The 21,850-nt window shown below is 39.7% G+C and overlaps 1 protein-coding gene across 1 annotated transcript in view; it reads right to left on the bottom strand.

The window, feature by feature from the left end:
• cdkal1 (CDK5 regulatory subunit associated protein 1-like 1) overlaps positions 1–21,850 on the bottom strand; it is a gene marked incomplete in the record, with an annotated part of 220,018 nt that overhangs the window by 88,119 nt on the left and 110,049 nt on the right. The window contains 1 exon segment of the mRNA XM_035671969.1: positions 13,784–13,950. Within this exon segment, the coding sequence (XP_035527862.1) occupies positions 13,784–13,950 (167 nt within the window).

A 21,850-nucleotide genomic window follows, 5' to 3' on the forward strand; every position in this document is an offset into this window, starting at 1 on the left:
TCGAGGTGGTCCAGAAGAGACGCAATGTGGCTTCGATTGGGAGTAATCTGGCTAAGCCTTTTCTTGGGGAGAAACCGTGGTGCGGATTATAGGAGAGACGGCGCATCCAGCCCACGTTGGATGGAGCGCTGCTCTGGTATCTAGGAGGTATGGCGAATTGGTATTGTTTCGTGAAATGACCTTGGACAATGCAGAAGTGTTGGGACCAGGAGAGGCAGAGTGCTGCTGTCTTACTACAGTTCTCTGCGCGTTCATGGTACAGGTTATCGCCTACCCAAAACCCCATTAGAGACTAAAGTAAAAGGTTCAAACGTGAACTCCTCATTATCAATTGGCACTGGCCTGCAGGCGGCAGACTGGTGAGCGGCAGCTCCCCGGACGTGGTTTTTGTATTTGTTTATTTGGTTCAGATGTCCGCAGAGTTTCACATGGCTGGGTAGCAACCGTGAGCCGATTGCAGGAGAAAGTCGGCGTGTGTGCTGTGGAAGACTCTGGCTGTTCGTGGTCCAGTTCCCGCGAAAGAAGGTGGCGCGAGCCATCATCGGAGAGCCGCGAGACTTAGCGAGACCAGTCGGCCCGTAGCATCGATGTGAAGTGGAAGTCCTGGGAGGAGATGGTGCTGGTAAGCAGCTGTGACCGAGCACGGTGAGGCGTTTCTGGACCCTTTGCAGAGTTGCTATCAGCCCCATGGGTTAGGGTGATGGATGCGTCCATGCTACCTGCTGCAAGACGGAAGCGCATAGGCATCTGGATGGTGGGAGGCACTGTGAGGATCAGCGATTCTTTGATGGTTCTCGCAGTGTGCCTTCAAGGGCACCAGTGTTCGAGCGCTCTTGCTAATGGGGTTGAAGAAACGTGCGGGTTGGGTGGGTGTTGACTGACAGCTAGTGATCTCCTGGATTACTGACGTACGTGAGCAGGCAGGCACAGGTTTGTCCGTCTGGGGCAGGCGCTGTCTGTGAGCGTGGTGTCGTACGCCGGCGGTGGGGAAGCTGTGCTTTCTTGCCCTTGCCGTGCGTTTCAGCTGTAGTACGACCACATGACTTTCCGAGGTGCAACGTCTGAGGTCATGTCACCTGCAGAAGGTTTCTGACGACTCAGTGGTTGTGGGTGGTAGTAACAGGGGAGAGTGAGGTGAGTACAGGAGCACTGTGGTAGACATTGGTAGAGTGGGTGCCGAAGCAGAATCGCCATGTTGTCGTTTTGCTGCTCGTGGTGTGGGCGAAGCAGCGAAGATGGCATGAGCCGCAGAGATAGCAGACTTGAAAGAGAGTGCATCAGAAGAAAAGGCTGCGCTCTGGGATTGTCTGCGCTGGAGTCGTTGTTGAGGACGCGTGGCGGAGAGGGAGAATTGCTGAAGAAGACTGGTGGTATCGCATCGAGGTGAGACGAATGATTGCAGCGAGCCGTCGCGCGATGGCGACAGGCAGGTGGTCAGACAGCAGCAGCCTTGCTCTCCAGACTGGCTTCCGAGCTCCGGCTGGTGAAGGACAGGGAGCAGGAATATCGTTGTCCTGCAATTGCCATCAGAGTGTGTTAGCATAAAAGCTGAAAGAGACACCTTAGTATTGTTTGCTTTGGTTGTGACTGCGACGTACCGAGATGGGTAAGTGTTACAGTGGTAGGTGTGTATAGCATTTCATCAATACGCGCAGTGGTGTGGTTAGTATGCTTTTATTATGTAGTCAAATATGTTGTTCTCCTGTATCTATGTGTGAGTGTGTATCTGTAGTTGTTACTGTTGTCACTGTGTGTAATGCTGCTGCCGGTACGATCTGGTAGATTTCCCAGCTTGGGAACTCAATAAAGTAGTAGTCTATCTAGTCGTAAGTTCGTAATCTATCGTATCGTATCTACTCGATATCTGATACTAGTCTGGTAGTCGTATCGATCTGATCGTATCGGTGTATCGTCAGTCGTATCGCGTATTCTAGTAGCACAACATAAGAAGAATGAATATGTGGACTGTTATCAGGTTTCTCGTGTTGTCCTCGTAAAGCTGGTTTTAGTGAACGTGAGAGTGTAATGTTCAGATACGATGAGTTGATTACTTTAGTCTAGTCTGGAGAACTGTTGGTCGCCACGAGGAGTACTGTTAGGTCTAAATGAATCTCTATGTTCTAATTGCTTATTTAAGTAAAGTATGTTGATTTTGATTCAGGTGATTTATAAGAAATCAGCAAGGTATGACAGTTCATATTATGTTTTCTTAGTTGGAGCAAAAATATCGTTAAGACCATGTGGGAAAATGGTGGAAATGTGGGTCCCAAGCTGAGACCAGTAGAAACCAGTGACAGCCATTAAAAACAAGTTAACTTGCTCATTTGTTTGAGCAAAGAAACACAAGAAAAATGCTCACTCAATTCCCTAGGAGCAGTTTGTTAAAATAGAAGCCCTGTAATTGCCAGAAAGCGGGTCAGTTTGACATTAAACTCAAAATGGCTGACTTCCTGTTGGATTTAGCAAAAGGGTCCAAGGGGTTTTTTTGTAGATCCTGACATGATAGAAGTTTCACCCGATACCCATATGTGCCAGTTAAACGGGATGCTGGGGCTGATTTTTTATTTTTTTTTACAACAATGCCTATATCATGGCAAAATGTAATCTTTCACGCCATGCCACAGACACGCCGTTTCATTAATATTCATGAGGAGCACAACTTTTAATTCTGGAAGTCTTTAGAACGTGCTCACTAATTTGTAAGTTATTAAAATACAACACCAAAAATGACCGGTAAATCCAAAATGGTCGACTTCCTGTTGGGTTTGGGGTATAGCTCCAAGAGGTTTTTTTGCTTAGCAGTGCTAGCACCAGCACCCTACTGGATCAAAACACTGACGAACAAGCTGGTCTGAGGAGCTGCCTTCTTTCCCCCCACACCCCCTTGGTGCTTTATATCGGGTGCGAAAGAGCGAAAGAGAGAGGCCAGATACTCAGCTGGCATTAACAGAGACATTACAACGACAGCAGCCCTACAGTAAGGACAGAAGGCAATGGAGGAGTGCGGCGTTAAAAGCCTGGGCTGCATGTCTCATTCGCTGCAGCTAGCAGTGCATGATGGAGTGTTAAGCCAGCGAAGCATTTCTGACTGTGTGGCTATCGGGAGGAAAATAGTCGGACATTTTCGCCACTCTCAACTCGCCACCTCTCGGCTGAGAGACATACAGCAAGAGTTAGGCATGAAAACCATGATGCTGCAACAAGATGTCGCAACCAGATGGAACAGTACTTTTTATATGATGAAAAGTCTACTGGATCAGAAGCGCGCACTTGGTGTGTATGGAGCAGATCACGAGCTGCCTGCTTGTTTAAGTGCATATCAGTGGGGCCTCGTTGAAAACATGACCACGCTTCTCACTCCATTTGAACAATTAACGAGGGAGATCAGCTCACATCTGGCTACTACTGCGGACGTGATTCCCTCTGTAGTGGCACTGAAACGTTTGCTGAGCAAGGCAGCCGACACAGACAGTGGGGTCCGCACAGCAAAGCACACTCTACTGGAAGCTGTGAACGAGCGATTTGGAAGCGCTTTCTCTGAGCCGCTTTACTACTTGGGAACGATCCTTGACCCCCGGTACAAAGACCGTTATTTTGACACAGTCACCAAGCAAGCGGCAGTAAATATGCTCCAGAAGCAAGTGGACAAAATGACGCACAGCGACAGAGCTACGGAGACACCGCACACAGAAGAACCGCAAGAGAAGAAGATAAGAAGTGATGAGGGTGGAAAGTCGCTGTTTGACATGCATGATGAAATTCTGGAGGAAAACTCGACCATGGAACAGCAGGCAGGCCTGACAAGCCACACAAGTGTGCAGGTATAGTAATATCAGACCCAGTCTTTTATTCAAATAACAAAGTCTGTTAAAATCCTTTGTGCAGTGATTTTTTTTTTTTTCATTAATGTGCTGTACATTCTATAGAGTTACTAAAATAATAGATTTACTTAAATGAAAAAGCTAATTGTTATAAAAATATTATTTAGTAATGCTTCTCTGCCCCCTTGAGGTTGACCTTTAGCACTGGTCATCTCCTCAGAGCAAAGTTCATCAAAGCTCTTAAGGGGAGGAGGACAATGTTGTAATGTCTAGATTGCTGGTAATTTATCAGACATTCATACTAGTAATACACTTGTCTACATTCCTGTAGGTGCATGGCTATCTGAGTGAGCCCCTCATCCCCAGAAATGAGAGCCCACTGCAGTATTGGAAAAGCAACAAGTCTCGCTTTCCTGCCCTGGCCAAAGCAGCATGCAAATACCTTTCGGCTCCATGTACAAGTGTGGACAGTGAACGTCTCTTCTCTGCTGCATCATATATTGTTGATGAAAAGAGAAACAGGATCTAGTACGAGAAAGCAGAAATGCTTCTCTTTGTCAAAAAAAACCTGCCTTTGCTGATGAAGTAGGCCTGGACTATAATTTACTGTACAGTGTTAGGTGGAAACACTGTTTCAGTGTTTGGGACATTTACTTTGATTACATTGTGGCTGCTTTAAGTTGGAAAATGTACAAAGACCACCATGTCTTTTGAATTACAGTTATGTCACAGTTCTCATATTTTGATTGAGCATTTTTATAGATGGGTCTTGAAATTGACTTGGTTTTTTTATGTTTGCTTGGTAGAAACATTGTTTCAGTGTTTGGACATTTACTTGCAAATTACAGCAAGTTGAAAAAATGTGCAGTCAGGACATGTTTTGGATATTTTGATTTAGCCTTTTTCACAGATTTGAGTTTAATTGGAGTGCACAGAGCTGAAAACATGTTGCCATGGATACTGGCATGTTTGATGATGGTAAAGGTTGGTTACTTATGTTTTATGGTAGCCCTGTAGTGCCAAAATTTTATCATCTCGGAAACTTAAAAAAAAAAACATATATCAATATCGGTAAATCCGGTTATCGGCCATAACAGCAAATTTAATATCGGATATCGGTATCGGCCAATCGGTGCATCCCTAGTTTTTTGTATCTAAAAAGTCAAGAGTTTCTACTGAAGCATCCAGGTCTCAGCTACACCTCTGATCAAAATGGTGAGAGGAAAAAAGAAACATACATGAGGTTTATAGTTAACTTTAAGGATTTCTGTGTATGTTATAAAAAGAACTATATAATGACTGCAGTTTTTAATAATACATTTTTTTTATTTATTTTTTTTAAGTATATTTTTGGGGGCTTTTATTGCCTTTACTCGATAGTGACAGCCGAAGATAGACAGGAAAGGTGGGGCAGAGAGAGGGGATGACACGCAGCAAAGGGCCACAGGTCAGATCCAAACCCTGGGCCGCTGCAGCAAGGACTCAGCCTCGGTGCATGGGTTGCCAGCTCGGCTAACTGAGCTAACCGGGTGCCCCCAGAAAGCAGGATTTAGTTAATGAAATGCTAATCTTACACATTGACCTAAGGTAAATGCCACAATCAGATACTCATCAGCCTGTGATGTTCAGTACGTTCCAGGAGATGTATGAGGTGAAGTCTATAAGTGAAGGAAAAAATCATTCATGATCTGTAGAAATACAGACGAAACAGATATTAAAGAATAATAAACTTCATGGAATTCAAATGGGTGGTGAAATCTGGGTTTTTCGAGTAGCAACCCAGGACTGAGAGTCATGTCTCCGCTTTTACACTGTTACCAATAACATAAGAGTGACATTCTGTGCTTTTTAATACGTTTTTTAAATTAGGAGAGTTGAAAAGGGTTTTTGTTTTTCTTTCATTCTTACTTAAATTTCCTCAGTCAAAGAACTGGAGAGACCACAGATGTCAGACTTTTTCTGATGGGCATAATCAGGATGCTATCATTACCATGCTAATCACCACAAGACGGAGAAAGAGAAAAAGAGAGGGGTGGAAGAAATGATTTAATGATTTCCTACAAGAATATGCTGATTGCAGTCCGTCTTCTCAATTAAGATCTATTGTACAATGTTCCCTCCTTCATACACGGACAAAAGCACACACACACAAACACAGCTCAGTTGCAGTGCACCACAGGGGGTTGACCACTGGAAGCTCCAAATTAGAAAGAATTAATTTGGTTGGAAAATGGAGCTTGATTGGTGACAGAAATCTCTGTCCAAAGCTCTGTATGTGTGTGAATGTGTGACAGTGTGTGAAAGAAAAACATGTGAAGGAACATTTATGACTGTTTTTAAATGTTTTCAAAAGGTAAAAGAATAGCAAATTGATTACACAGTATGTGTTATTTCTAAGTTCTTAGAAGTTACTCCTCTGATAATGTTGCTGCTCTAATTTTCTCAGTGTACATGCTTTATAGGATCCACTTTAAAATTCTGGTGTGACGCTTTTTAGAATCCACAACCACAGAACTGCATTGAGATCCCTATCCAAAGTACACACGCCATCATCCCAAGTCAGCAGTTTATCAGATAATGGACAATAAAAAAAAACACTATCACTAAATATTTTGCAGCATGAGAGAAATGACCTTGAAATGTATTTGTCTGTGTGGCTTTAGCCTTATAAACACTGGTCTTTTTCTATGCATGTTTCTTTTCAAAACATGTTTGCTGTGCAACCTTTTTACATTGTTACAACAGATAGACAACTGCTTTACTCTGCCTTTCCTTTTAGTATATATCCTGGTGCAGTGTATAGTATTATGTATAGTGATATCCTGCCCCATTCTCATTAGGTTCACTGACAATGATAACTTCCCAATGACCGCAATAGAGCCCACAGATTGTGTGTGCGTGTGTGTGTGTGTGTGTGCGTGTGTGTGTGTGTGCAAGTATGAATGTGCATTGCAAGGGTGAACGGGGTCTGAACAGATGCCATGCTAGCTTGAATAGCAGGGCACTGCTGATGGCAACTGGGGATTAATCTATAAGGGGAGGACTTTTCATTCAGACAAGCCATTTATCATGCGTGTGCGTCTGACAGCGCGGGTCCCATCCTCCAATGATTATACAGTACACTGATATGAATCTCTTTTGTTACTGATCCCTGTGGAGTTGAGGCCTTTTCCAATGTTTGACTGCTGCTGACAGACAGTTTAGTGAGTCTGAAGTGAAAACGACGCTGTGATGAGGAAGATATCGCTCAGCAGTGCCCGGTGGCAAAACATTAAAGTGCTGCTTTAATGCCTTCGCTCTTGTGTGGATGATCCAGCTCAAAGCAGGATTCAACAAGCTTAAACAAACCAATAAATAATTAGTGCAAGTGGGCATTTATTTGTTGTTGTTTTTCTTCTTTCTTGAAAGTGTTTAAAAGGAGCCTAATATTTTTTCTCGCTCTCGTGCCACTTTCTCCTTCCCCCCACCAGGACTATCTCTCTCATTCACATGAACAGATGCACAATCCTTTCATCTTTGGTTGATCAGCTCAGATAGACACATAAACCAGAAAGTATCCATCTTAACAGGCTTAGCTAAAAGGATCTAATATCTACCCCCTAAAATCAGATACGACAGAAAAGAGCATATATGGAAAAAAAGAGAGAAAGTACAGATAAAACGTGGTTTCAAGCTCACTCTGAGCTTGGTGCTCTCAATTGCTTCGGTATATTATTTTGACTGTTACGGGTTAGGGTTAGCAGGAGGGATCAGTTCAGTGCAACTTAGTCTGTCCATAACTGATACTTTACGTATTTATAATTATTTATTCTAAATATATAAAACTGAGAGTGACACTGCTGTCAAAACATCACCAATTGTCAGAAGTCATTGTGTAAACATCTTAATATTTAATTAATATAAATAACTATATTAGCCAGTAAAAGGGTTAACACACTGCTGCTGATTCAGACACTGAGGAAAGAACTGACTGATAGTATAGTAGTATATATATTGGCTTTACGGCACTAGAGAATCAAGACAGCAAATTTGACGTGAGAGGAGATTGCAGAAGAAGAAGAAATTAGAACTAATACTTTAAAACGTACAAAACACATTTCATAAAAGCAAATAGGTTGGTGGAATTTCTCACCACTTGTTCAGGACAAGGAAACACCTGCTGACAATACAATCAATACTAGCAAGAAGACAGAAACTGAACTGTGACTTATTTTAAGTGTGTTATTTGGGTGTGGTACACTAACACCGGAAAGATTACAAAATGAAGTCTCCTCCTAATCGCCAACATGCCAACACATTTGGAGTGTGCAGTTGGACACTACTGTTGACAATACAGTCTTACAATAAATGTTAAAGTAGTGCACTGCCAATATTATAGTATAATATATGGCACATTGTTTATCTTTATCATTTATCACTGTATAATATGGAATAAGGACACGTTGGAGATTGCATCATAACAACACACCCAAACACAGCTGGAATCCCCAGAGTGCCAACACGCAGACAGAAAGGGTTACAGTCTGGTTCAAGTCAACGTTCTGAATCAAACCCATAATAAGTAGCATCTAACTGCATTCTCACACACACACTCACAGACGTATACACAAACTCACACATAACATATTAACACAGTTCACCCAGGGGAGTCTGCAGATAAAATGATTCTACAAGCCGTTCCCAGGATAATCAGTCACGTCCCTGTGTGTGCACTGGCACACACAAACACACAGTTGGTGGGAACTGTATTCAGCAGCACATAGAGGAACTGAGCTCCCAATGGTATTAAACATTTCAAACACTTCAGGCTACACTCGATTTTCCCTGGAGGTTATACTGAGCCTGCAGCACCTCACACAGTGAAGATAAAATCTATGTATTGCACAGTACAGTACTTACCACTCAAAGGGAACAACGCTGTCGTTTTTTATTTACAAAGCCATCCTTAATAAGTTACCTTTTTTTATCATCACTTTTAAGACTTACGAATACTGTACTCATCCACAGTAATACATCACTTTTAAAATCCAATTTATGCACACAGAATTGGGAAAAACTGCTTTCACCTTTTATGCTCCCTACAGGTGGAATAAGCTTCAGGACACCCTAAAGTCAGACAAATTTGTATCCTTAGAACAGTTTAAGCATCTTCTGAATTATGTTATATATGAAGAATGCTCCTGTTTCTCTTAATGTGTCTTGTAAGTCATTTTTCTGAATGTTGATTTACACTTTTTATTGTATAATTTAATTAATAATTTATTCTTTTTTTCCCCTTAAAGCAATAAGAAAAGTCACAAAAAAAGACATTAAATGGCCATTTAAATCCCCAATCTTTTTATTCATATATAATTCACTGCAATAATTCAGAAGACATAACTCACCGCAGCAAGTCAGGACTCACAATTTAGAGGCACATCAGAAAAGCTTTACTGTGAGCATTCATTTCGTGCCTGGTTCCTCACACAATGCTACATTAGGCCTCTAATGTGAAAAGGCTCCCAAAGGCTTCATTAAAATGAAAATGGCCTGAGAGGGTGTGTCTAAGTGTGTGCCCATACAGCTGTGCTCGTGTGCACATCTGAGTGTGAAGGTAAGTGGTGTGTGTGGGTATGTTTCTGCATGTGTATATTCATATGTGTGAATGCTTCTGTCCTGGGTATGAAAAATATCCCCTGATGCAATGGATGGAGCAGTCACTTTTTGGTAGTTTGTCAACCTTCCCAAGGCTCCATTAGATTAAGACACAAATCTCTTGCTATCTCTGGAAAGTAAATGACTAAATGAAAAGAAAAGAAAAAGAAAAAAAAACGCAAAGAAAATGTAAAAAATAATTACATATTTTGTCCAGTCCCATGTCACAGTCACACTATTCACTTGCTTTACATTTCTTCATAGCGGGATGAAAAACAAGTAACGAGAACCAAGTACAGATGAGCATTTTTGTTTTTTCTGACTATTTAGAAAATCCTATTTTGGAATTAAGCTTTTGAGTGAATAAATCTGAGCAACATTTTGCCGAATCCCTCTTTGCTTGCAACACTACAGTATCACTGTGGAGCTAACTGTGGAGAGAGCGTGAACAGCGTATCTGATGTATCTCTTGTCAAACTGAAATGAGCTCTGAGGAGGATGTTTAATGGACAACTGCAATTTCATTCATCTCAGCCTGACTGATTGCTACGTACAAGGAGGCTACTTTCACACCTCATTTACGGAGTCTGCTACCATGCTAGATTCAATCACACACTAAGGCTCACACTAGCATATGTACAGGTATCTGCATGCGCACACCCCCCCCATACATGATCAGACCCGACTGCTGCACTTCTGACACGCTAAGCAATTTGACGGGCGACTGGACGGATGGACAGACTGAAAATGAGTCTAAAAATATAGTCAAGTATGTAGCATAGTAGAAATATATGTCTTGAACAGAAAAATGTGAAAAACAAAGGGATAGCAATGTTCCACTGACGGCACGACGCAATCAACTAAAATGTCAGAGACAAGTGGCCCATGAGAGGCGATTGGGCCTTTAACTGCTCCAATCAGCAAATGGTGCTATGACGCTGTCTACATCTGTCAGGAAGAAATAGGCTTCACGTAGGAAAAAACTGTGTTCTTTTGTGACAGCAGGAGACAGTGTCTAAGTGTTGATCTGTGAGAGTGTCTGTGAGAGAGGGTGATCTTTCAGTGGAAGTGGAAAGGTAACTTTTCAGCTTCAATCACAGCCATTCAGCATGATGTTGTTATATAAGCGCTGGTTTTCTTCAAAAGTTATAATTTGGCCTTTACTTAAGATGAAGGATGAATCTACTTCGGAGATTTGGCCTCCATCGTCATCACACCATTCTTATTGCTGTGATTACCACCATCATGACAGGAATTTGAGAAAAGAGACAGGCAAGGGGGTGAAGTAAGAGTTATTAAGAAGAGAAAAACAAGAGCTTAAAGGTGGTGAAAGATGAAAAAATGTATAAGTTACAAGAAGAATATGAAAAATTACAGACAAGAAGGAAGGGGAAGGAGAAAGGGGAGTAGAAACTAGGATCAGATGGAGAAAGAGCAAAATCAAAGAGGAGGAAACAGGGACTTAAAGCCAAGGACAAGAAGAAGAAAACTAAGAATTAAAAAAAAAAAAAAATTATTTCTTTTTTTTTTTCTGGCACTGACAATATATAGAAAGTTTGTAAGTAGAACTAGGAAGAGAAAAGGCAAATGGGGGTGGGGGGTGGCAGGGGAGAGGAGAAAACGGGAGAGGATAAAGGGTAAATGGGGGACAGGAGCAACAAAAGACAATGATAAGTTAAAGAAGAGCACTGTTATCTTTCTTTATGTAGGTTAATTGACTGAGGAATTAAAGTAAAAAAGATATAATTCAATTTAATGCATGGATGTTAACAATGAAAGGGCCGGTAGCATAAGAAATGATTCTTAACATACATACACACACACACACACACACACACACACACACAGACCAAGCTAGTGTGTCATCCTAGTATATTTCTAATTATCAGTTAATTGTTATTCCCTATCATTAGGAGGGTGGTTTTTTAATTGTAATGTAGCCAAGCAGAAAGCCTACCTATACATGTGGGGGACAATTAGCCACCTCCATTAACCCCTGGTTAATTACAACCTCCATTGCTGCTTCCCACAGCACTTTCCCACTCCTTCTTACCCCTCATCTCTATCCCCGGGCCTTCATCCCCATTTTTTTCATTTCTGCCCTCATTTCATTCATCTAGGATGTCCAATCTGATTGTTTGATTCAGAAGTTAGCTGTTGTGAACTTATATTCTTTTTTTCCCCTTTTTTTTCCACTAAAAAGTTTGTTCATTTCAGTTATCTAGGTTACCGACACAATATTTCAGCCCTCTATGTCCTTCCTTTCTTTCTCTCATTATTATTTCTCCCTTCTATTCTTTCAAACTATTTTCCTCAAGGACTGAAAATGCTAAAAGGCAAGCAAAACTACTGAAATATATGGATCAAAATTAATGTTGACATATAAACCAGAAACACAAAATAAAATGTAAATCCCTGACTTGCCTTAATTACTTTTACTCAAAATCTCCTTATTCAGTTTCACTCTTTTTTTGTAATTATCCTATTCCATTTAACCCCTGAAGTTGCCCCATCAAATGTACAAAACCACAGCCCTACTTTACAGTTCAACTTTTCTAGCCAACCAAAGAGAAAACAGCGCTACATTTATTCACTTCTCATAGAGCAGACACACATATGATGCAGGTCTACTGACAAATGTTCAATTGATCTTGGATTTATTCACATAAGAGTTTGAGGTCTAGTTGTCACTGTTACCAAAAACTTCACTCCACAGCATAGCCTCTGCCTGCTCTCTCGCTTGCCCACATGTGTAATTTTCATTTCTCTCTTTCTCTGAGTTGGTATCCAATAATATACCTATTTAACAGTGTGCACACATACAAAAAATGTGTATACAGCAAAGTTAAATTATTTCTCTTGAAAACCCCCAGTACAAGAAGAAAAACAAGTTAATTTAATGCAGAGAGAAAATAAAATTACTACTGTTCCTAAACTCCAGTCAGATGAAAAAACAAGCTAAAGTAGTTAAAAAAGAACTACAGAATTGAGTTTGAGTTTTTCATAGTAGAGCCACTAGCAGAGCTATAATGCAGGTATCCACTCTCAAAGGACTGTCAAAGCTCCACCAGACTCCCTGTCTTTCCAGGAGTCTGACAGTAGCTGCTCAGGGCTGCTGGCAGAGAGTTTTGGCTAAATTTGAGGGTGCAGTTGCCCTTCAAGCTCAGTTTGGACAAGGTTACGTTACTGAAGATCAGTAAAAGCAAGTTACAGCAACCAAAAAGTAGGATTGCCTTAGGTGCAATGTGTCTGCCCAGGCAGAGCTCAGACAAACCCAGACAACAAATAGGTCAGTAACGGGTACTTCACTTCCATATTTTTTATCACCACAAGCATTATTTCCTATCTTATCTATTCATTCCACAGTAATTTGTATTTTGTTTTAAGCATTGTGAAATGAAAAATATTGGCTGATTTGTTTTAGCCTTCATCAATTTAATATTTTAGTCTTTAAGGGGATACAGATGTTTTTAGTATACCTTCTTATAGGCCTTCTCAAATCTTCCAGAAAAATTTGGTAATTTTAGAAGATAGACGATAATGTGTCAATAGGTGTACCTGTATCTAAAACACCATATTCTCTTTCTCAAACATATACAAACGCATACACACACCCCTAATACAGCAATTTCACAGGATGTATAGTGAACAATCAAATAGCAACTGACTAGACTGACCACAAAACAAAAACGAGAAATGTTAATATTTCTTAGGCCTCCTCCTTTATTTATTTAAAAAATACGGATAAATTAACTCAACTCTCCAAATTGATTAGTTTTCTAAAAAAAGAGGCCGGATATGCCTATTGTCCATTTATGGTGGAAATGATGATAAAATGTTATAATATGTTGTTATTTAAATGATAAAAAACACATGTCTGACAGACATGCAAAAACATAGAGAGAGACAGAGAGAGAGAGAGAAAGGGGGGGTAGAAAGAGAATGAGAAAGAGAAGGGATAACGATGCCCATTGTTCCATTAGGCAAGACAATAATGACTGATAAAATGAGGTTGCTAAAGAGGACACAATGGTCCTTAATTGACTCATTAGGGAGGGAGAGAATGAACTGCACTAATGAATGGAGTATGAGCGCTGCAGCTAAACTGCTTGGTAAGCAAAACAGAAAGGCATTTAGTTTATTAAATCTCGGCAAAGCAATATTTGTTCACAGAAAGGGATAGTATACGAGACAATAGGGACAAATACAAAACGATGAAAAGGAAAAGCTTAGGAAAGGGCCTTAGTATTTAAGTTTTATTTATCAGTGATGTATTATTATCTTTGATGGTAATTCTGGGTGAAATGGTGACTGTGTGCAGTGCATACCTCTAGGTGTTCCAGGATATATGGTGGGTTGGTCATACCCAGCCTCAGCATGGCCCCTTCAGGAATTTCCTCCACCAATCTCCAGAGCAATGTGGGCAGGTCTGTCCCTATGTCTCTACCATAAGCTCCTGTGTCCTCACTGGTCAACCAGATCTCACACACTCCCTCTGGAAAGTCAGGCACACAAAAACAAGGATGAAACATACTAAATTACTATTTATTTTGGTTTTGTTCCCAAAATTTCAGCTTTGTAGCAGATGATCTGTAGCATGCTCATGTCACTGCAGTTTTTCAAATCTTGTTTTTTAGTTAACATGACACTATTTTATACATGGTGTGCTTTTTAAAAGAAAGACTGCACAGTATATCATTTGACAATAGTATGCTGAAGTATGGCTCATCCAACTGGACTGAACAGATACTTTTGAAGTTTCCGGTAGCAATCAGCAAAATTGTCTGGGAGAAACTGGAAGAAGCACTAGAAAGTTGTTACAACAAAAGTATTTTAATTAGAGAACTACAGCAATCACATTATTTAATAACTGCAAAAAAAATCTAGCTCTGTCATTAAGTTTAAAAAAGGGCTTCCACATACAAAGGCTTGATATTACTAATAACTAGTAACTGTTGTTCACACTAAAATACACAATCCTTTTTTACTGTGACAATAGATAGAATCTCATATACACATGATATCAAATTAACTAAATGATTATATAAAATTGGTGATTTTTTAAATCCTTTATTTACTTGATTGAGGATATCCATTTGTACCACATGAATTAACAGTAATCATGTTCGTAAGTTAGGTTTTATCGTTAACGTGACTTATATCTTGTATAAAATTACATTTACACAATTTGTTTTTACAAGTACCTGCTTGTTTTTTTCTGATAAATTGATCTATATGGTTCTTACCACATTGCCCAGCCCAAGCAACAAAGTTCCCCCACCATCACAGCAGCTAAGTTATTTCATTACCTTTGCGAGTCTCTTATTGTTATTACCTAAATGCTCTAAGGTTTTGGCAGGACCCAGCTCATGACAGTCAGTGACAAGCATTAAAAGTACCCATCTTATAAACACGCTTTCCAGGAATGTGAAGGTCACATACAGCAAGAGGGGACAATCTACCAGCTTCATGCTAAATTAGAGCAATGCTCACCGCTAGAGCTTAATGATCTAACTGTCATTTGGCTGTAGGTCTGGAAATGGTTGAGTGTCTGCTTAAGCTATGTGTTGAGACATATCATATCAGGCAGGCACATAGAAATACATTTGCGATTGCAGGGGCACAAGCTCAAGTACACACGGACACACACAAACACGCAGAAAACCACACAACCATCATTATCATTAGCTGTGCAGAGACAGACAGAAAGATGCATGTGGTCATTCAGAGAGTAAAGATGGTATTTGGCTAATTGGACAGTTTGTGTGTGTGTGTGTTTGTAAGGGAGCAAGAGAGAGGGTAAAACTGTGTGTTTAAATGGCATGCATAGGCCAAATAGATTAAAGATGATGACAGTATAATTGTCCAGAGTGAAAGAGTTTCCAAAGCTCATCATCATTGAAATTAAGATGCACTAATGATTTCTAGAACCAGCCACTTCTAAAAACACCATCAAAAACATCCATCAATCACACGTGATCAGAGCTAAAGGCTAACACACACAACACAAGAATGCATTCAGGATACCATGTTCATTTGCTTCAGTACGCAATTAATCAAAAGCATATTCCACCATGGTCCAATACTCGGTAATAGCCTAGTTCATTAAATATTCTTTATCATGTATTAACTCATTCAATTTGTTTTACTCAGAAGGTAGGCTCTGTTTTAGCACAGACATAGATAAGAGCTACCCATCTACTGTTAGCCACTAAAGAGCTTCACTGGAGGACCTGGAGGTCAAGCTCTATGCAAAGACATGTTATCATCAGCTAACATAGATACATAATGGCAGAATGTCTCAGTGTAGCTAAATTAATACCATGGTTGATTTGCTGCAGTATTCAGCATAAACGGTGGGACATTTTTCATCTTTTTAGCCTAAGGGAAGGTGGTGACAGCAAATTCCCGAGGCAGCTAATGTCAGCTTGTTTGGGCTGAATTATACCAATCCCTCTGCCAAGGTCTAACCTTTGCCTGCATCATCTGCATCCCAGGAGTGAATGTATTCCTACATCCACTGCACCAGCAGCGTCACTTTCTACGCCACGGCTCTGTTCCAGAATAATATTGGCCAAGTGGTCTCTTAATACAGGGCCAGACCTGCATTACATTGGCCTAGGAGCTAAATTGGTTCCTTCCAAAACAACATTCCTGTGATTCCACACACATAATGCTGCCAAGCCAGTAAGCTTGGTTATTGTCTGCTATTAAATGCCTCTTGTGATTCCTGTGTTAATTATGTTTTGAACCGGGTGATGCTTTGGAAAAGTCTCAGGTGTTTACTCTCAAGGCCACAGCCACACAGATCTCCGGATAAACTCAATAACCTGCCCAGTAATTTGCCCCTTTGGCCTGCTTCTCTGTCTCTTTTGCATTAGGTGCACCAATGGTGTTATCGTTGGCCAAAGACACAGAGAAGGTGGCCATTTCATCAGGAAATGTTAGCTTGCTCTCCCTTCTCTATCTGCGCTCACACACACAACACAGCTGCTTCCTCCAGTTTCTGGTATGTGTGCAGTGGAGAGAGGGGTCGAGGCAGTGCAGGGCTGAAATGTGTCTGTGTATTAGGCATGTCAAGATTACTACAAAAAATTAATCACAACGGGACTATTTTGCAGAAGGAAAATTATAAATCTTTTTTACTTGGCCCGCAGAAGTGTCCTTGAGCAAGCCTTGAGTGTGTGCCAGTAAGAAATGCTGTTCTGTAGCTGACCCAGACTTCTGACCCTGATGTAAAAGGGAAACTACTAAAGAATTTCAACACATCAATATACTGTTGATATTCAAAATGTGTTATTACTGTTAACCGAAAAGTTGTATCTCTAGAAATAAAATCTGCAAGTTCCCACTCTGCTTCAACTTGTGTGTGTTCATATTACAAACCCTTCACCAAATCCCTTTTTTCCATCTCACCGTATGATGTAGGAGCAGTTATAAATGAGGGTGTGGAGCAGGACACTTTTCCTAAAAGCAATTAACATTCACTGAACTCTGACACAGCAGTGTAAACACAGTACAGGGAGGAGTGAACAAAACAGCTAATGGAAAGAAGATGGGACAGGAAGATATTAAAGATGAATAAAATAGAGCACGACCTGTGTTGTTTATGATTTGAGCTTTCAGGGGTGGGGATATAGTTAGGCTGAGACAGAGAATAGGAGGGCAACAGAGAGAGAGAGAGCACGCACAAGAGGAAACAGCTGTGTACATGTCTAAGCTGCATTTGTCTTTGTCCAAGAATAACACCATCAGCATGTCTGACAAACGTCATACACATATCAAACAATCATCACTCCAACCCTCTGCCAAAAACTTGTTTGCTGTGTGTGTGTGTGTGTGTGTCTGTCTGTCTGTCTGTCTGCCTATAATTTTTCTGTATGAGCTCTATAGCCTGAACTGAAGACTGAGTTTAAAGTGTGGTGGATCTGTTGGTCAACATTTGTATTTTCTAGCTGTATCCTTATAAAGACCTACACTCAGTCAAACAGAAAGATAAAATCAAACCTTCTGGAATATCAACTTGCAAGATATGTCTAACTTGAGAAACGCTATGATGATCTACAGTTTTATCAAAATAATTGAAATTGAAATTGAAATTTAGTTTTCAATCATTTAACATACTTCCACTAGCATATACTGCAGCAACCCTCTATGTCATTATACTGTTTACATATATAATTTCATATGGCCCTGTGTCGCCGCTCCTCCTCTGGATAAAAGGATGGGAAGAGTGGGAGGAGAGAAGAGATGAGGGCTTTGAAGTAGTTGCTTTGAAGAAGCATGACAGAACCAATTGATTCAGGTGATTGGGAGCTTTAGTAAAAGGCACTGTTGAAATGGTAAAAGGGTCTTAAATCATAAATGAGACACACAAGCAGCACAACATGACCACACATTTTTATGTCACGCTTTTTTCTATTAGTTGGTACATTCTGGCTCTGATTCTTTCTTACATACACATACATGAAAACAGTGGTATTATATATGGTATGGTATGGTACAGTATAGTACAGTAATTATTGTCAGATATTCATTTTATTTTCTAATCACTATTTTCTCCCAATAAGCCATTATAGTTACAAGTAATGTCAAAATAATTTACTTTCTCTGGGTGGAAATATTGTCACTTTAGTCAATTTCAATAGTCAATTATTTAGACAAAAAATACTGGGGAAAAACATGTCGGACATCAATGATGTTCAACAATGGGAAAAATACACTTTTTTGGAGATGAGGGGAAAAAAAAACTGGTATATAGCAAACATTTTTTGGTGCACATGATTTAATTATAACTTTTATAGGTTGTATTGTCAAAGATCAAGGTCACTGCCTTTTGAAAGGACAGTTGACCTATTATCTAAATTATGGATTTGGATCCTTGCTAACCCTAACAAATATGTATATAAACTCATATTTTCTCATTATTCACTGGCAGTCATCACTTTCAGCTGGCACATTACTTTATGATTCTCTATAATAAAATATTCCAGCTTCAGTGGCAACAGCAGCAATGTTCTTAGCCTAGCAGGCTCTGTATCAATGGCTATGATAAAAAAATGGGACAACTGAGAGACAAGTTTAATACTGTGCATTTTTACAACCAGCCACCATAACCTCTTTTATAAGCACATTTTTTCCATACTTGTGGCAATAATAAAGTGTAAACATGTTTTGATGTTTTTAGTCTCTCTGTTTAATGTTTTTGCAATTTGTTCATATCGCAATGACGATGTCAATACAATTTATTGGTCAGCCCTATTGTGTATAGCCAAAAATGCAGTATTAGTTATATGCAAGTGAAATGTTTAAATATGTTTAAAACTCTGAGATTTGTGCACGTGTGTGTCAAAGTCAGCACAGTATGTCGACTGTGTACACATGTTACAAGTTATTCTTTGCTATCCATAGCCTATACATATGGGTTCAGCATTCTTATCTTAATATCTTTAGCATGATATACATTTTGATTGGCTGCCACAGGCTATAATGTTTAACAGATTATAGATTAGATGATCCTATTAAACAGCATTAAAACCCTATTTTCCATAACACAAGTCAACACAAGGCTAAGCATGTTACAGTACATGCACAGAGAAAGTGTGAAAGAGAGAGCAAGAGGGAAACAGTGTACATGGTTCAAGCTCATCTTAATCTAAATGCGTTAGTACTTGGTAACTTTAAACAACTAATGTTACTATGCAACTATGCAGGACTTAAATATTGGTCAATTACAGTTTATTGGATTTTCAGTGACAGCCTGATAACCTGGATATATGTCCACTGCCCCGGGCTTATATACCTTACCAGAGCACACACATGCTGTCTCGTGCATCAAGGCAGCTTAATGTATACAACATACTTAGCTATGTGTTGCTTTGTGTCATGGAAAACAAGGATTTAATGCAGCATAATAGGATCATCTATATGTGCATATAATCTGTAATTTATTAAACATTACCCCCTGCAACCAATGAGAATGTGCATGATCTTATGAACAGCAATAACACATTAGATCCTCCTGAGCATAATCATTCCTTAACCCAATGACTTATCAGATAATTGTACTGCGTTTACTTTAATGCTGTCATTAATATATTTGCCCGACGACCTTAAAACCAACAAAAAATATATGCCTCATATTTTGCTACTGAAAATTGTTGATAAGCATATCAAGTTGAACTTCTCCAGGTAGTCAGTGCAATGAAATCACACATTTAAATCAACCACATATCCAGTAGTGGGGTATTAAAATTTGCTAGCTAGCACATGTTTAAAGTTTGGATTCAAATAAACAGCAAGGTAACAACCTGCCAGTACCAGTAGTCTGATCTGGAACAGCTGATAATATCATTAGTTTTAGATCAAGTGTAAAAACGTGGGTATATAGAACAGCATACAGTATATAGTAGATCAGAAAACAGTACAGTTAGTAAATATTAAAGAAATAATAAAGATACTGAATAAGTACAAAATATAAACATCAATCATGTCATATCAACTAAGACAAAAATGACACGAATTAGTGCTGTCTGTTAATCAACCGCAAGCATGTGAACCCCCTTGCCTTGACCCTTTGTAAATCTCTCCTCTTGTTGGTTCCCATGGAGACCAATAATTAGGCAGAATATAGATATGCACACATTTATAAAATAAACAATTTTCACAGATTTCAATTCAAACATAAGACATATATAGATTTTGTTTCATGTTGTCTTGGTTGGTATATTTAACTTTTTTTTGTCTTTTCGATGTCCTAAGATTTTCCATCTCTATAACATGCTTGCCCAAAAAGCCTGTATGTTATGAGAAGGGTTGAGGGTGCATTAATGACATATATTCCCTTTAATTCTTCATAATACATTTAGTGGGGAAGCCAATCACTGTAGTGCCTACTGCAAGTCAGCGTTCAGCTATCAAAAGCTAAGAAAATAATAAACTACATATAAAGAACCTTTCTAGCTAGCGAACAGGACCTCACACGCCAACACATACCCTTCTAATAAGCAAAGCTGAGATAAGGACAGATGCACATTCATGCATTTAGCCAACATGAACATGTATCAGACAACAAATTAAGACACTCTTGAAGGGATGTGTATTCTGCCTTGCAACACACACAAACACACCTACGCACACACTTACTAACTATATAAATACAATATAATTTAAACTAAAGCCTTTTCAAGATTACAAGATGTATTTCTTCATCACATTGAGAGAACACACACACAGACACACACCACATCTACACATAACCATGCATAATCGTACACACTTTTGTACAGTACCATTGACTGGAAGGCCTGTCTGACCTTTAATCACATTAGTCCCTCCCCTATTCCCACCATCAGCCAATCCCCTTTGGCTGTCTGCCTCCACAACCCTCCCACCCACCACCATACAATAAAACATTCTGGGGCAAAATGTCAACAACAGCAACTTTAGAAATGAAATGATATGATAAATTTGGAAAAAGAGTGTGGTGAGGTTTGATTATTAAGGTTTGTTGGGAGAAGAACAGGGATACAGCAATACTATATGGTATCTAAATGTGTATGTTACAATAACTGTAGTAATCTCATTAACAACCAAGCATTTGTCATTGTCCACATTAAATGAACGCTAACTGAATCTGCTGGTGCTTGTTCTAACTAACCTACCATTTACAGGTTTTACTGAAATCATTGATAGAACAGAGTTTATACTACTGTACTTTTCCTTCTGCAGATATTATCCACCCCTCCATGACATATGGCTGACATTAGCCAACATGAAAGACTAATCACAGCCTGTCTAGATTATGACCATTTTTCTTTAGGTTTGTGTTCAACGGCTCTCACTGACATTTTTGATCTTTGTTAATCTTTGATTCACAGGCATTTTACAGACAGCTACATATTAATACACATACAGTATACACACAGACACAAGCCCTCCTTCAACCCCTGCCACATAAACTCTATCTCATTCACACACTAGAACTCATGCACAAACACCACACACAGAGTTTAATTGCAGTAATTAAGCAGCTTAATTTAGAGCAACAACTGTTGATGTGGTGCGTGGGCGTCTTGGCAGGTAGCATCATCATCATGGATTAACCAAACACACACACACGCAAATATTGTCTCTCAGGCGTGTTTACACTAAATACATGCATGTGTGCATGCACACTGATGTGTATATGTTGCACATGATTGTGTCTGTGTGCAAGCACACGTGGATATACATGCATATGCATGGATTTAACAACATCCTACACAATCCTTTAAACAACAACATGTTAGCTTTAACCTACTTTCACATAGTTTCTGAACTACAGGCATGACCTTCTGTGTACGCCTGTGCAAGAGATAAAATGTCTGGATACATCAAAGTGTGTGTGTGTGTGT

The sequence above is a fragment of the Morone saxatilis genome, unplaced genomic scaffold (assembly GCF_004916995.1).
Source record: "Morone saxatilis isolate NCDOM2014 unplaced genomic scaffold, NCSU_SB_2.0 Contig24, whole genome shotgun sequence".
NCBI lineage: Eukaryota > Metazoa > Chordata > Actinopteri > Moronidae > Morone > Morone saxatilis.